Raw genomic sequence first — 14,971 nt, 5'->3', positions numbered from 1 at the left:
GTATATAAATAGGATGCATTTATCTGTAGAGCCTGATTTTTTAATTAGATAACTTTCCAAACAGATAACTTTAGATCTATTGTAAAATAAGAGGCAACATTTTTGAGACACAAACCTACAAGTCCTCAAAGCACAGACATATAAATATCTCTGGCCAATCTCACATCTGAAGAGAAGTAAAAAGGCATATGGCATTTGTTAGTAAACATACTGTCCATCGGAATGCCCCGCACTGGGAGAGCGGGCTCAGAAAGGAAAACCTTATTGGTATTTGTTGAGATAGAGTACCTCCTGAACAGCTCATTCAGAACCTGGCATAGAAGAGGTCCCGATGAGAAAAGCCAGATGACACCCAGGGATCACCGGGGGCACTGGCGCAGTAACATTGTTCATACTGCAGCGTTCCGTTCGCCACTGATGCTTGTTGGGCCTCATATCCCATCTGCTCAGTCACCAGCTCCAGGAGAGGGAGCATGACTTGTCCATCTCTCTTCCTGCCCTGGCACAGGACCAGTGCTCTCGCCTGACACATCCCCTTCCAATTTCTTCTCAAACATTTTAAAAATATATTTTATTGATTTTTTTTTACAGAGAGGAAGGGAGAGGGATAGAGAGCTAGAAACTTCGATGATGAGAGAAACATCGACCAGCTGCCTCCTGCACACTCCCCACTGGGAATGTGTCCGCAACCAAGGTACATGCCCTTGAATAGAATCAAACTTGGGACCCTTCAGTCCACAGGCTGACGCTCTATCCACTGAGCTAAACCAGTTTCAGCTCTTCTCAAACATTTCTCCCTGTCCCTCAATATACAGCTCAGACACAAGACTCCTTTGTGACTTCCTCTCCATTTCCCCAGGACAGAAGCAAGCAGTCCCTTCCCGGTGGACTCACCACATTGTGCACTCACCGCTAACACACACTGCCTAACCGGGGGGCTCTAAAGTACGAATACATTTAATACTTTAATATTACGCAACTTGTTTTGAATTAAGATGTAATTGACATACGGCATTTTATTTGTTTTAGGCATACAACCTAATGATTTGATACATGCATTCATTGTGAAATGATCAGCACAATAACATTCATCACCATTCATGGTTCCTACACTTTTCTTTCTGATGAGAACACCTAAGGTTTTTCTCTTAGCAAATTTCAAATAGACAACACGGTATTGTGGACTGTAGTCACCATGTTGTACCTTACACCCCCAGGACTTATTTATCTTAGAGCTGAAAAGAACCTTGCCCTTTTATTTTCTATCTGGCCCAGTGCCTGGCAAAGGCACTCCACATGTTGGTGAATAAATGAATAAATGAATAAATGAGGATCAGTCAAGAGACCTTAGTACAAACAAAATCTAGCAAAGTCAGAAAGTACATGTGCACTTGGCCCGTTTCCAGGGTAGTTTTCCTATGCACACAAACAACTAGTCAGAGAAACTGTTTCATAAGAGATACCTTTCAAACCCTGAATCCAGAGCACTTTTCTGTTCTGAACAAAAAAGAATAAACACTGACTCTGGCTGGTGTTTCCCAGTGATTAGAGCATCGGCTTGAGCATTGTAGATTTGGAGGTTTGATTCCTGGACTGGGTCATGTACCTGGGTGGGTACACTCCCTGACCCTGCTTCCCCTGTCAGGTGTGGGTGGGAAGAAACCAGAAGACCAGAAGACATTTCTCTCTCTCACTTCCATGTTTCACTTTCTCTCCCTCTCCCCCTCTCAAAAAAGCAATGGAAAAATATCCTAGCCCAGGTTATGGGCTTGATCCCATTGTGGGGCCAATCAATGATTCTCTCTCATCATTGATGTTTCTATCTCTCCCTCTCCCTTCCTCTCTGAAATCAATAAAAATATATATTTTTAAAATATCAGGTGAGGATTAAAAAATAAATTTAAAAAAAGGTTAAACACTGATATGTGGTCCTGAAACAAATGTGTTGGAAAATCAGGCTATATGCAGCCTCATTTTTTAAATTATTAAAATAAGTTTATTACATTCATATTATATGTCACATATTCAGGATGCTGGTGCTTCTTTTATTAACTGCAATAGAGACAAATTGTGGAAAATGCTAGTAAAACTGTTTTGACCTGTTTTATAATAATATTATAAACATCCCTCCAAAGCCCATTAGCATGCAGAGTTGTCTAACACATACTAAGCAATTCTTCTTCTAAAAGAGGGTGGCAATTAAGCAGTGTGTCTTGGTAACCAAATAACCTCATTTTCTCAAACAACTGTTCTCTCTCTCAAACAAATGGCCTGAGGCAGAGGGAGAATGGCTGATTTTCAACTTATATGACCACTAATGACTACTTCACTCAAGGGCAAACAGTGGTTAGTCAGCAGCCGCAGTTCAAAGAGGTTTGCATAAATTTACTGAAAAAGCCACACTATGACATTAAGATAAGCAGCTGTTTGGGGCTATAAACCCTCTAACCTCCTGCAACTTCACATCTGTGAGGAAAACCTACTTATACTGAGTTTGTACATGGTTTTATTTTGTCTGCTAAGAAAAAGTCTTTATATATATATATATATATATATATATACACAATATATATATATATATATATATATATATATATATATACATACCCTCTAACCTCCTGCAACTTCACATCTGTGAGGAAAACCTACTTACAAATATATATATATATATATATATATATATATATATATATATATATATATATATATATATATATTTTTTTTTCCATTGCATTGGTTTGGCAGAAAGTGGCTGTAGAAAACATCAGCTGTTGCCTCAGACTTCGCTCTCTCAGGCCTTTCCGGTTCTGGAACATCTCAGAAGGCCAGGCAGGGCCACCTGAGGGTGTGGGGTGACTCCTGTGTCCTCTGTGAAGCGGACATTTACCAGGCACCCCTTTAACCCTTGCCTGGGTCCTGGTCTCCATCTAACCTAGCTTCTGCCCACTCCTGCCCCCCTCCCACTTCCCCTCCTGCCCCAAACTACTCATTTTAAAATATTTCAGATCTGTAGAAAGAATGGTACAATTAACGACTGTGTAGCCTTCAGTTACCCGCTGTGAGTGTCTTTCTCCTGATTCCTTGATTGGTGCTGGAGCCCTGCCTGAGACCAACTCAGCTCTTGGGACCCAGCACTTTGCCCAGCTTTTGCCAGACTCCTGCTCAGCGGGTGGGACTCCATCACTGTCGCTGGCTTTGGCTGAGTGACTCAGAACCACCACACCACCTTCCTCAGATTTTGAGCATCACTGTTGTCTGAAGTCTCTCATTGCCTAAGGAACATGTTACCATTCCCAAACATGTACTTTGGACCAGTTTGGACCAATAAATACAAAGTACTTTTATATGTATGAACTTGGGCAAATGAATTAACCTATGTAGGCTTCCATCAATACCTATTAAGGGTAAACACTAACAGCACTCACCTCCATGAGTCGTGTTAAAGATAAAAAGTGCTTACCAGAGTGGCTGGCACATTGTCAGAATTCAGTTAACATTAGGTATCACTAGTGTGTGTGTTCAAACATGTTCTTGGACAGTGACTGATTCTCCCACCAGCTGGCCCGGCCGTGCGTCCATTCAAACCCCCCCTCGCCCAGGATGCTGCACCAAAGCTGCTCCTGGCACAGCGAGCCCTGTGACCTGGTGCTTTCTGCGCCCCAACCTCATCTCCCCACCACCTCACATTACACCCCGTGTGTGCAAGGGCTCCTCACCATCCCAGAAACACACTGAGTACTTCCAGTTCCCATCTTAAAATTATTCTTAATTTAATTTAGGCTTTTAATTAAAAAAACATTTAAAATTTAAAATTACTCCTAGAAGTACTCCAGTACTCTCTATTCTTACTCTTCAGCATAACACATCATTTCCTCAGAGCGGGCACAGGACTTCCTTTGCTCCTGTACTGGAACTCACATGTCCCTCACAAACTGTTGTTCACATGTCAGTCAGCCATGCCTTGGTTCACAACTTCCCCAGTAACTGCTTCCTATCTCATTGTTTCTTTAGGACCCAGTCCGATCCTCTGATTCCTCCCAGGGAACAGTGGTCAATCCTGAGCAAGCATAAGAATGCCTTAGGAATTGTTTCCAAAATGCACATGTCCCACCCTCTGATGCTAACACCACACTTAACTGTCCAATCTTTAATAGAGCTTGCTACTGGATTCCTTAAATACATGCTGCTTAGTACAGGAATGTTGCTTGAAATTACTCCTTGGAAAAAGTAATCAATGTTCTTCTGTATGATCCTCACCTTGGTGCACCAGCATCATCATCACATAAATCAGCAAGAGATGACATATGACATTTGACTCTCACCACTCCCCCTTTTTCTCCAACATCCTCCACACAAGTAGCTTATACAGAGCAGGATATTGGGACCCACCTGCTGGCTTTTCTTCTTGCTACAGCTCTCCTTGTAATGGTCAGGGAGAAAGATTAAGTGAGAATTCTAATTCCTCATCCTTTTTTGGTATTAAAGGTCTATAAGCTTAAAGCAATAACTTTAGAACTCAATAGAGTTAATAGTTCACTATGAGAAATGAAAGTATAAAAATTATTTTAAATACTAGCTTAGGTCTCGATACATATTGAAAGACACTGATTTAGAATTATAATTTTTTAATATAGTTTATTTTTAAATGAGAGGGAAAAAGGTGAAAGGAAAAGCTGAAAGTCACAGAATACAAACACACACACATATGCACAAATGTGTGTGTACTCATAGCTGTCTGAAGCTAAGTAGATATGCTATGCATCAGTTCACAGGTATTTACCTATCAGAAAAATTATGCTAAAGTGAGAAGCAAATCCAGGGTTTAACTAATAAATTTAATCTATAAAACCCCAAGCCTTTGAAACATTTTATGAATCTCTGCTATGTCCTAAAGTATAGCTTATGAAGACTTTAAAAGGAGATTTTAAACTTTCTAGAAACTGAATAATCTAAATAGATTTTTATGATAAAGAAAATAAAAGCAGGCTCATAATTAAGATATTACAGTAATTTATTAGGTTGATTACAAAAATGCATAAAGTTATTCTATTTCAATATGAATCATATTGACACATGAGGAAGTGCATCTTTTTATTTTAATACTCTGGCAAAAGAGTTTTCTGTCTTTTTGCTATATGCTAGTGTTTCAGTTGAATGTTTTTTAAGTCTATCTTCACATTAATATTTACAATATAAGAAAAAAAGTGTATACAAATCTAATTCTAACAGATTCACCATCTGTTATGGGTTGAATTGTGGCTCCCCTCCCCACCACCATCAAATTCATAGGTTAAAGCCCTAACCCTCCATACCTCAACTCAGAATGTAGCTTTATTTGAAGACAGGGTATTTATAGAGTCAATTAAATTAAATTAGGTCATTAAGATGGGCCCTACACCCATATGACTGATGTCCTATGGAAAGGGGGGAACTGTACACAGACACACAGCAGAGAAAACTCCATGTGAACGTGAAGATGGCCAACTATAGCCAAGGAGAGCAGAGGAACAGACCTTCCCTCACAGCCTCGGGACAGACTATCCTTCTTTCACTTGCCACAACTTGACTTCAGACTGTCAGCCTCCACAACTGTGGGCCAATAAATTTCTGTTGTTGAAGTTATCCAGTTTGTGGTACTTTGCTTTGATGGCTCTAGCTATTGAAAAAATCATCTATGTTATTTTTTTTTCTTTCAAATTAGGGGTTAGCCTCTTTGTTTAGGGTTCTATGGCTTGTTTTAAAATATAAAAACAATTGGCTATTTTTCTTTTTTAAAAAATATATTTTATTGATTTTTTACAGAGCAGAAGGGAGAGAGATAGAGAGTTAGAAACACCGATGAGAGAGAGTCATCGATCAGCTGCCTCTTGCACACCCCCTACTGGGGATATGCCCACAACCAAGGTACATGCCCTTGACCGGAATTGAACCCAGGATCCTTCAGTCCCCAAGCTGACGCTCTATCCATTGAGCCAAATCGGTTTCGGCAACAATTGGCTATTTTTCAATGTTCAGATATAGCACCTAAACCAAAGAGAAATCAACAAATCTGTCCATGGGAGTAAACATCCAAACTGAAGTAAATTTCAAGGTCATGTTTATAGGGGAAAAAGGCCCTGTACTCAGAGAAAATACTACATTTAAAAAATATATATTTTTATTGATTTCAGAGAGGAAGAGAGAGAGAGAAACATCAATGATGAGAAAGAATCATTAATTGGCTCCTCCTGCACGCACCATAGCCCAGATATATGCCTTGACCAGGAATCGCACCATGACCTCCTGGTTCAGAGTTCAGCGTTCAACCACTGAGCCACTACTTTCTAAAAAAAGAAACACTGGTGTGGTCACAGTGCCTGGCCTCTCAGAGAGGATGGAGAGGAGAAAGCTGACTCAAAGCAAAGTGTCCTTGCCAGAGGTCCAAATAATTAAGCTGTCTCCAGGGCTCTCCTGTCACTAGGAGAAGCTCGAACTTTTCTACACATATGAAGGCCACAAGGAAATGTGAAGGGGATGTGAAGCCCTGAGCCAAGATAATTCTCTAAAACCTGATGACAGTTTGGAGGGATGACACAGATGGTGCGATGGTGGTAGGGGACAGAGACGTCCTCAAGAGCTTTAACTCCGTTTCCTCTGTTATGAGTCAATGGAAGACTCTACAGAGCTTCTACCCTCCTCCTGTGATCATCTTCCTGTGTTTTCCCTCCTTCGGCCTCTAACTGCAAAATAAGCAGATGGTGAAAGGAAGCATGGTAAGATCGGGGGCGGGGATGGGGGACTCAGATGTTTTTCTCAACCTCAGATCTTTGCAATAAACACACATGCTTGGTCACAAATGTGGAATAATGATGAGATAACAGTGGAATACTTCCTTGTTGGATTGAACCATATCCAATACTTGTGAGGCATAAGCCAACGTCTCTAAAAGGACGTCTTTAGCATCTGATAATCACCAGACATAAAGACTTCCAGTAAGCAAAGCAATAAGGAGAGAAATTGGCATTATTTGCACCTATAAAGGACAAAACAGGTAAGAAAGAACCATTCCTCAGTTGGACCGGACCACCTCTCCAGTACCAGACCGGGAAGACCGGAGACTCCTGCGTGATTAACCTTGAGCTCCAGGAGCACTCCTAAAAGTTTAGGGTTCAACTGAAATATATAATTTTGTAACTTCAGTCTTCGATGAAATTCCATTTCATTAGTAATATGATTGCTCCGTATTAGGTCAGTTGTAAACTTTTAATTAATCTAGTGGGGCAAATTCAGTCTATAACTTCTAAGACACTGCATGGATTGGCCAAACAGAACATGAATAATAGGAGACAATAGGGCATAAATTAAAAGTATAGTATAATTTGAAATATACCTTGGAGGAGGTTATATTTAGTTAGAAACTAAAAACACCTGCATAAAAAATGTTATATTTATATCAGTGGAAAAAGATATGCAAAGATAAAAATAATCATAATAATTAGAGACCCTAATCAAGCCTAGTTCACAAGGTAGCTGTTTCAATATGTGAAAATAATCTGAGAATGAGGAAGATTTCATATATAATCATGGCCCTGTTCTTCCACAAATATACATATTAATATATTAAAATATTATACCAATATATTAAATATATTAAAATATCCTATCTAATAAAAGAGTAATTTGCAAATTGATCATCACTCCAACACACAAGATTGCTGCCCCCATGTGGACACAAGATGGCCAGCAGGGGAAGACCATTGGGAGGGACCAGGCTCACAGGGAGGGCAGTTAGGGGGTGATCAAATGTGCAGGGGAGGGCAATTAGGGTTGACCAGGCCTACAGGGGAAGGCAATTAGGGTGACCAGGCTGGCAGAAGAGGGAAGTTGGGGGTGTCTGGGCCTGCAGGGAAGAATAATTGGGGTGAACCAGGCCTGCAGAGGAGAGCAGTTGGGGGGACCCAGGCCTGCAGTGGATGGCAGTTAGGGGTGACCAGGCCTGCAGGGAAAGGTAGTTAGGGGCAAACAGGCTGGCAGGGGAGCATTAGGCATCAATCAGGCTGGCAGGGGAGTGGTTATGAGGTGATCAGGCAGGCAGGCAGAAGCGGTTAGGGGCAATCAGGAAGGCAGGCAGGCAAGCAGTTGGGAGCCAGCAGTCTGGATTGTGAGAGGATGTCCAGTAGATCAGGCCTAAACAGGCAGTCGGATATTCCTTGAGGGGTCCCAGATTGGAGAAGGTGCAGGCTGGGCTGAGGGACACACACCCCTGTACACGAATTTCATGCACTAGGCCTCTAGTATATTAATATGTGTATATTTAAAAAGACACTGTAAAGCTAATAATATATTGAAGTATAAAATCTAACTTTTAATACTATCTAAAGTACATATGTCTCCTAAAACAAAAACTTTCCTAGTATTATGTAGGGTTATACTATAGAAACAACAAGGGGCTTCTTTACTGAAAACCTCAATATTTTTATACTGATATGTTTAATAAGAGTTCTTAAGAGGTCTCAGAACAAGGTCTACTATTCACAAAATCTAAGCGAATGCCTAATAAGATAGAAAGACATTTATAGGAAATCGCAGTGGCAATAAATCTACTGCATTATTATTTATAGTTGTGTTTGTGATGAATACAGCATTGCAAGGCAACAAGCCAGTATTTAAGGGCTGAAAGATTTATCCAACCTTAAACATATCAGTCTACACAGGCCTGGAGTCTGTAATCATTATCGCAGCTTAATCTGTCTTTGCAAAACAAAACTGAAAAATAGACTGTGTGTCTCTGTGATTAATCATTCGTATGTAAAGCCAAATTGAACTAATAAAAGGTCCAAAAAGGCAGCACCAAGAACATGGTACTGGAAAACGATGGAATTTGTTTAGAATACTATGTTCCGAAAGTGTCATGCAACCTTCTGTTAAATATTTCCTTCATTCCATTCTGTCGTCTCACTTTATATTCTGGAAGCCCTCAAAAGCTACAGGGTTATTTCATTACAACCACAACATATGTTGGTGAGCAAAATACCCAGATCAGATGCTGAGTAGTTTCCTGTGAACTGCCCTCCGCCCCCACCAAAAAAAAATAAAAAATAATAATAATAATGGCACTTGAAAATTCCCCAAAGAATTGTTGATTCCTAAGGCTCAACTTTCTGGGCAAAAGACACCGGGGTACAACAGGGTGACCCATAAAAATCCAGGGAAACAGCCGGTGAGCCCTGGCCATGTATGGCAGAGCACAGAGTAGCCCTCAGATAGCAGTGCACTCTGAATGAAAGCTGCCATGCTGCGGCATCCCCAGCGTACAGCAAACTGGCTGTCATCTCCTTAGCATTCGGTGTGCATCCTAGGAATGCTGCCAGGTACATAAATGTAGCCAGGGAGAACACATACATGTCTTTAAGAAAATGAAGGAACTTAAAAAAAAAAAATAAAAGAGAGTGAGGGAGAGAGGAAGGGAAGGGAGGGGAGCAGAGAGGGAAGACGTAACCAAGCTGATGAAAGAGTTGCATACACCCCCTTCTCACCCTCCACAAGCTGCCTTAACTTTGATGACTAGTACTTATTTACAGATGTACATAGTTTTCCCTGACCTTGGCAGTATCGAAGAATTTATACAGTTCGCAGTTCTTGCACAATCTCTAGTAAAGAACAGCACGCATGTTCTATCCTTCAGTGCTGGGCAGGCCTTGTTACTCCTGTCCACCAATTTTTTGTCCAGTAAATCAACTGACTTGGTTAGGTCCTGGTGCTAAAATAAACTGGTCCCCCTCCTTCTCTCCTTACCGACTTTTAGACAACAGATGTCAGGAATTCTTTTATTTTATTTTATTATTATTGTTTTATTTTTAATGAAGTGGGAGGAAAGAGCTAAATTATATGAAAACTTAATTATCTTAATAGACTATAAACTTATGCATGGACTTAAATGCAAAGGATTTTAAGAATGGTTGCCTTTGTCCTGCCAGGGTGTCTCAGTGGTTGAGTGTTGACCTATGAACCAGATCACTATTCCATTAGGTCAGTGCCCAGGTTGCAGTCTCCATCCCCAGAAGGGGGCGTGCAGGAGGGAGCTAATTAATAATTCTCATCATTGAAGTTTTCTCTCTCTCTCCCTCCCCCTTCCTCTCTGAAACCAATAAAAATATATTTTTAAAAAAGAGTGGTTGCTTTTCCAGGTTTATTATTATGATAAATGAAGGTCTCTTATTGATATATCTGTTCATAACACAGAGCCAAAGTACAGAGTTTATATATAAGGATCTAAGACAACCTCAATATCTTAATTATCTCAATAGTAATTCCATGATCACCTTTTAATACATAAGTTATTTGAATAATAATCTTCATTAATTCTACCTAAGGTGCCTAGAAGTCATGTTTAACACTTTCTGCCCCTTAATAACTTAATATGCTGAAAAACCATTTGTACAGGTGTCTAATGTAACACTGGATGCTGAATGTGCACCTGACTTTACCCAGATTCACAGAGGAAGATTCACAGCTTCTGCTGCATTTCAAAACCAACCAGTGTGATGTTGAAGGTGATTCAGACTTGAGTTCACATCCAAGTGGAAAAAAAAAAGAAGAAGACTATCAGGATTACAAAAAGAGTGTGTTTCTTTGACTTTTTTGGGAGAAAGGAAAAAAAACTAGAAACTCTTTTAATTCTTCTGATTGCCAATAAGAGTGGCACAGTATGCTGGGATGGTGATGCAACTTGTGATGAAAGCAGTAAAGGAATGATGCTGGTGTGTGTGTGTGTGTGTGTGTGTGTGTGTGTGTGTGTGATTTTTCTTTGTTTTTAAATCATGAGGTCAAGAGAACATTTGCTATGCTAAGAACATCCTCACTTTTCTATAAAGAAGAAAGTTAAAGGAAGACTAACTTTGTATGCATTCATCCTAAAAATCTTCCTACAAGTCTTCCTTAGCTCTGTGGTTTGGAACACAAATGCAAAGTAGTGCAGGCACACCTTTGTTTTATTGTGCTTTGCTCTGCTGTGCCTCAAAGATGTTGTGTTTCTTACACATTGAAGGCAAGACCCTCTACCGGAAAAAAAAAACAAAACAAAACATTACAACCTGCTTTATTGCCCTGGTGTGATGGTCCGGGTCTGAACCCGCAATGTCTCCAGGATGTACCTGAATACTGACACAGATTACTTGTCTAACAAACCATTTGCTTATGATAAAAAGAGAATAGTTAAAAGGGGTTCTTTCAAATTCCTTCATCTAACTTATGCTTCTTGTTATTATCTGTGCATTTCTGCAAATACTCTGATTGAACTATAATCTATTAAATATTTAGCTGTGCCAATAGTAGCTTTTGCCTATTTTGAAAGAGTAGCAAAATATGAATGCCATTTAAAAAAATATATTTTATTGACTTTTTACAGAGAAGAAGGAAGAGGGATAGAGAGTTTGAAATAATGAGGAGAGAGAAACATCAATCAGCTGCCTCCTGCACACTCCCTACTGGGGATGTGCCTGCAACCAAGGTACATGCCCTTGACAGGAATTAAACCTAGGACCCTTCAGTCTGCAGGCCAACATTGTATCCACTGAGCCAAACAGGTTAGGCCCTAACCGTTAGGGCATGCATGCCATTTTAACAGAACTGAGGTTTATTTACCAAAGTAAAATGCAGCATTGAACTCAGCCAAAGACAATGGTTTTCCTTCTGTGACAGAAGCAAGAAGGCACTCCAGGATTCCTGATGCCTGTGTCCCCATAACCCAAAATTCATGCCATGGCAAACACCTCATTCTACTGAGAGTCAAAGACATGGACCTTTAGGACAATGGTGTGTGTGTGTGTGTGTGTGTGTGTGTGTGTGTGTTTGTCTTCCTACACGCTCACTCAAGTTTAGGCTATATAGATCTAAATTTACATTAATTAGTTTAACAGTTCTCTTTATTACTTTTAATTGTTTCAAGCACAGAACCTCACATACATCACCAAGAAGGTATATCAAAAGGAAGTTGTTATGAGGGAAAACACATCCCAGTTCATTTACATGCAGTGTGGCAGACCCTTCCAGCCTTTTGAATTAAGTTCTCAAGGCTCCATGAAAGGAGGAGTCACATCCCAAGAGACAACTGGAAAAAGGGGAATGGAGACTGCTTTTCAATGCCCTTTTTAGAGCGAAAATGAGCAAGAATGAGCTCTATACTCTTTATTCCTATTTTCCAATATCTTGCTCACTTGAAACATAGCAGTTTTTCGTTCCGTGCAATTTCAACAAGCTGCTTGTCGTTCTGTGTGGCTTAGCTCCAGCAAAGCCACGCAAAATGACAAGCAGCTTACTTGTTTCTGCCTCAGGTCCTCTGATGTCCATCCCCGAGGTGATGACTCAGAGTTGTGTATTCTAGCTCTCCAGGTCCAGTCTCTTTGCCCCAGGAGCAGAATAGACATGGACAAGGACTCAGGTGACCTTCCTTTAACAGACTCACCTAAGCTGAGTCACCACCTCCCCCACCCTTCTCTCGTGATCAGGACCAAACGCGGGAATTCTGCCCACGGTGGCATCAGGCCGATGCACACACCTCCAGCTCATCTCGCATCCTTCCCAGCGCCAGTGGAACTTGGCTCCAGGATGGGCCTCGCTTGGCTTTCACTTCCTCTTTCTTTCTAAATGTTTCTTAGCAAAAACAAGCTCTGCTCCTTCTTAACCCTTTTCCTAAAAACTAAAACAATTCCCCGGTGGCAAGAGCCAGAACCAAAACTTTGCCCGTTGCCTGTAAATCATTCAGACATACCTTTGGTGACCCTGATGTTGCACGCAGGAACTGGAGGCCAAAAAGGCATCGTGCCCCATCTGCATAAGGAGGCAGCAACCAGCCAAGGATAAAAGCCCCGTGGATGCAGCAGGTGAACAAGTTTAAGCCTAATGGCTGGTTACTCATGGAGAGAGAACCGTGGGGTAGGGACACAGGAAGCACAGGGGAGAGTGGCTTTCCTTCCCAAAGAAACCGAGCAGCTTTTCCAGGTGGCAACCACTATTTGGGGAGCGAGCTGTCGCTGACAGGAGATGATTGATGAGCACACCAACCAGAACTGGCGTTCTTCCTCTAGTAATTAAAGCCCTTTCTGTTACCATATATATATAGCTATAAGTTTCAGGGGACAATTCCAAACTGCTTAGCAGGAATACACCACATGTTTATCCGAAATAAAGGCTACATCTCCAAGGGCAGTTTAAATCACGTCACAGCAATATCTCATGCTCTACTTAACCTTAGTAGCCTCAACCATATCAAGACCAAGAACAAGTTTCTCTTTTACAATCCAAATGCCACGTGGGAAGCAGAAGACAAGCTAAAGAAATGCCAGTATCCCAACTTCATAGGTGGGACATGGATGCTCACTGCCTGCCCCATCCCTAAAAAAACAAAAACAACAAGCAACCAACCAAACAAACAAAAAGAACCTCCAAAATCTGCAATCCTTTCTGCTAGAGTGCACTCCTTCTGTCAGGAAGAAATCCTCTGTAAGGAATTTTACATTTGTCTTTTCCCAACTTGCAGGAAAGAGGGTAATTATTACAGTCTCACTTAAAATTTAAATATTTTAACTATGACAAAAACAGCACACTTTTCACTTCAACTAAAAGTACATACAATAATACTATACAAAGCTTAAGGATGATAGTTGTGGGAACCATGCCAGACACCAGTAGTCAAGGCCTTGTTGTTAGTACTCGGGAATGGCCAAGGCCACTCTGAACATGGGAATCTTAATCAGAATGGTCAAAACTAAGATACCAATAGCAGGTGCAAGGTCACAGTGATCTCACAGTATACTGCACACGCGTGCCTTGCTGCAGCCAAAATGATTGATATAGCTATTGGCAGGAAGCCCCTTCTGTCTAAGTAGCTGGTACAGAGTGCTGCCACGGTGAGAAGCTGGAAAGGCTGGAGAGAGGGGAGAGGCCAGAGATGCAGGAACGGAGGGCTCAGGTACCGCTGCTGTGTTAGACAGTGAGTCTGGGGCAGTGTGCGGCTGCTCAGATAATAACTGTGGGTACAGAAGATACCGCTGCTTTTATGAGAAAGATGTATTTATTATCAGCGGGTGTGCGGCTGCCTGTTTTATGGGCTGCTTAGAGAACTGTTTTGTCTAATGGCAATGGCCACTGGCTTCTACAATAAAGACTCATTCTTATGCACCGACAACATCTCATGGCCTCTCCACCTCTCCGCCTACCACCCAGCATCCAAGAAGGTCCAGCCCCTGGCAGACGGGCTCGGCCCCGACAATTAGTGCAATGGGCAGGGTTTGAGGAGGAACCTGCCCTGACGATTGGCATAGTTGTTAGTAGGATTATTTAGAATATTTAGAACCAAGAACAGCTGTGCTCTTGCTGCTTTGGCAATAATATAAAAGCCAGCCTTAAAGAAAACAAAATTCATTTAAATATGCTTCTCCAAACCATGAATTTAAGAGCTCCCTTACCTGACGAACAAAACTATTTGAGGTAGTGTCAGATGATGTGCTCCCATCGGATCCTTTAAATCTGTTCTTCCTTCTAGCTCCTTTTCCATATGACTAAAAAAAAAGAGATAAATGAGATTACTATTAGACCATCTCACAGGAACCTAGGCCTAGGTCTAGAAAATGTCAAAGACCAAAACACATAATGATTTGCCATCATGTAGACATGATTGAAAAGTTATTATTGGAGGAATCACAAATCACTGAGTATATATATACGGAAGAAAATTGTTTAGACAAAGACAATAACTGGTGAATTAAAACAACTTATGCTGTTAGCATATCGGCTGTCAAGAGGCAAAAGCCACTATAGATGAAGCCTTTAAAAATAAGTAATTAAGTGCAGGGAGGCCCGGGGCAGCAGGAGTAACCAGGACATGAAAGGCAACTTATCAAAACTCTTAGAGAGCAAGAAAGCAATAGGTCCATGCATAATGCAATGTTGCTGCCTGGCAGAGCCGAGCATGCATTTTTCTGCTTCTTTTCAT

At 41.0% G+C, this 14,971-nt stretch overlaps 1 protein-coding gene across 3 annotated transcripts in view; it reads right to left on the bottom strand.

The window, feature by feature from the left end:
- Positions 1-14,971, bottom strand: part of CACNB2 (calcium voltage-gated channel auxiliary subunit beta 2) — a 357,975-nt gene that overhangs the window by 333,734 nt on the left and 9,270 nt on the right. For all 3 annotated transcript variants that reach the window (XM_084868414.1, XM_084868415.1, XM_084868421.1), the window contains exon 2: positions 14,445-14,537. In XM_084868414.1, the coding sequence (XP_084724540.1) occupies positions 14,445-14,537 (93 nt within the window). The remainder of the gene's footprint in view (positions 1-14,444; positions 14,538-14,971) is intronic.

Source organism: Pipistrellus hanaki, assembly GCF_964339955.1.
Source record: "Pipistrellus hanaki genome assembly, chromosome: 1".
NCBI lineage: Eukaryota > Metazoa > Chordata > Mammalia > Chiroptera > Vespertilionidae > Pipistrellus > Pipistrellus hanaki.
Note: the sequence above shows the minus strand (reverse complement) of the source record. Positions and strands in the feature narration are given on the sequence as shown.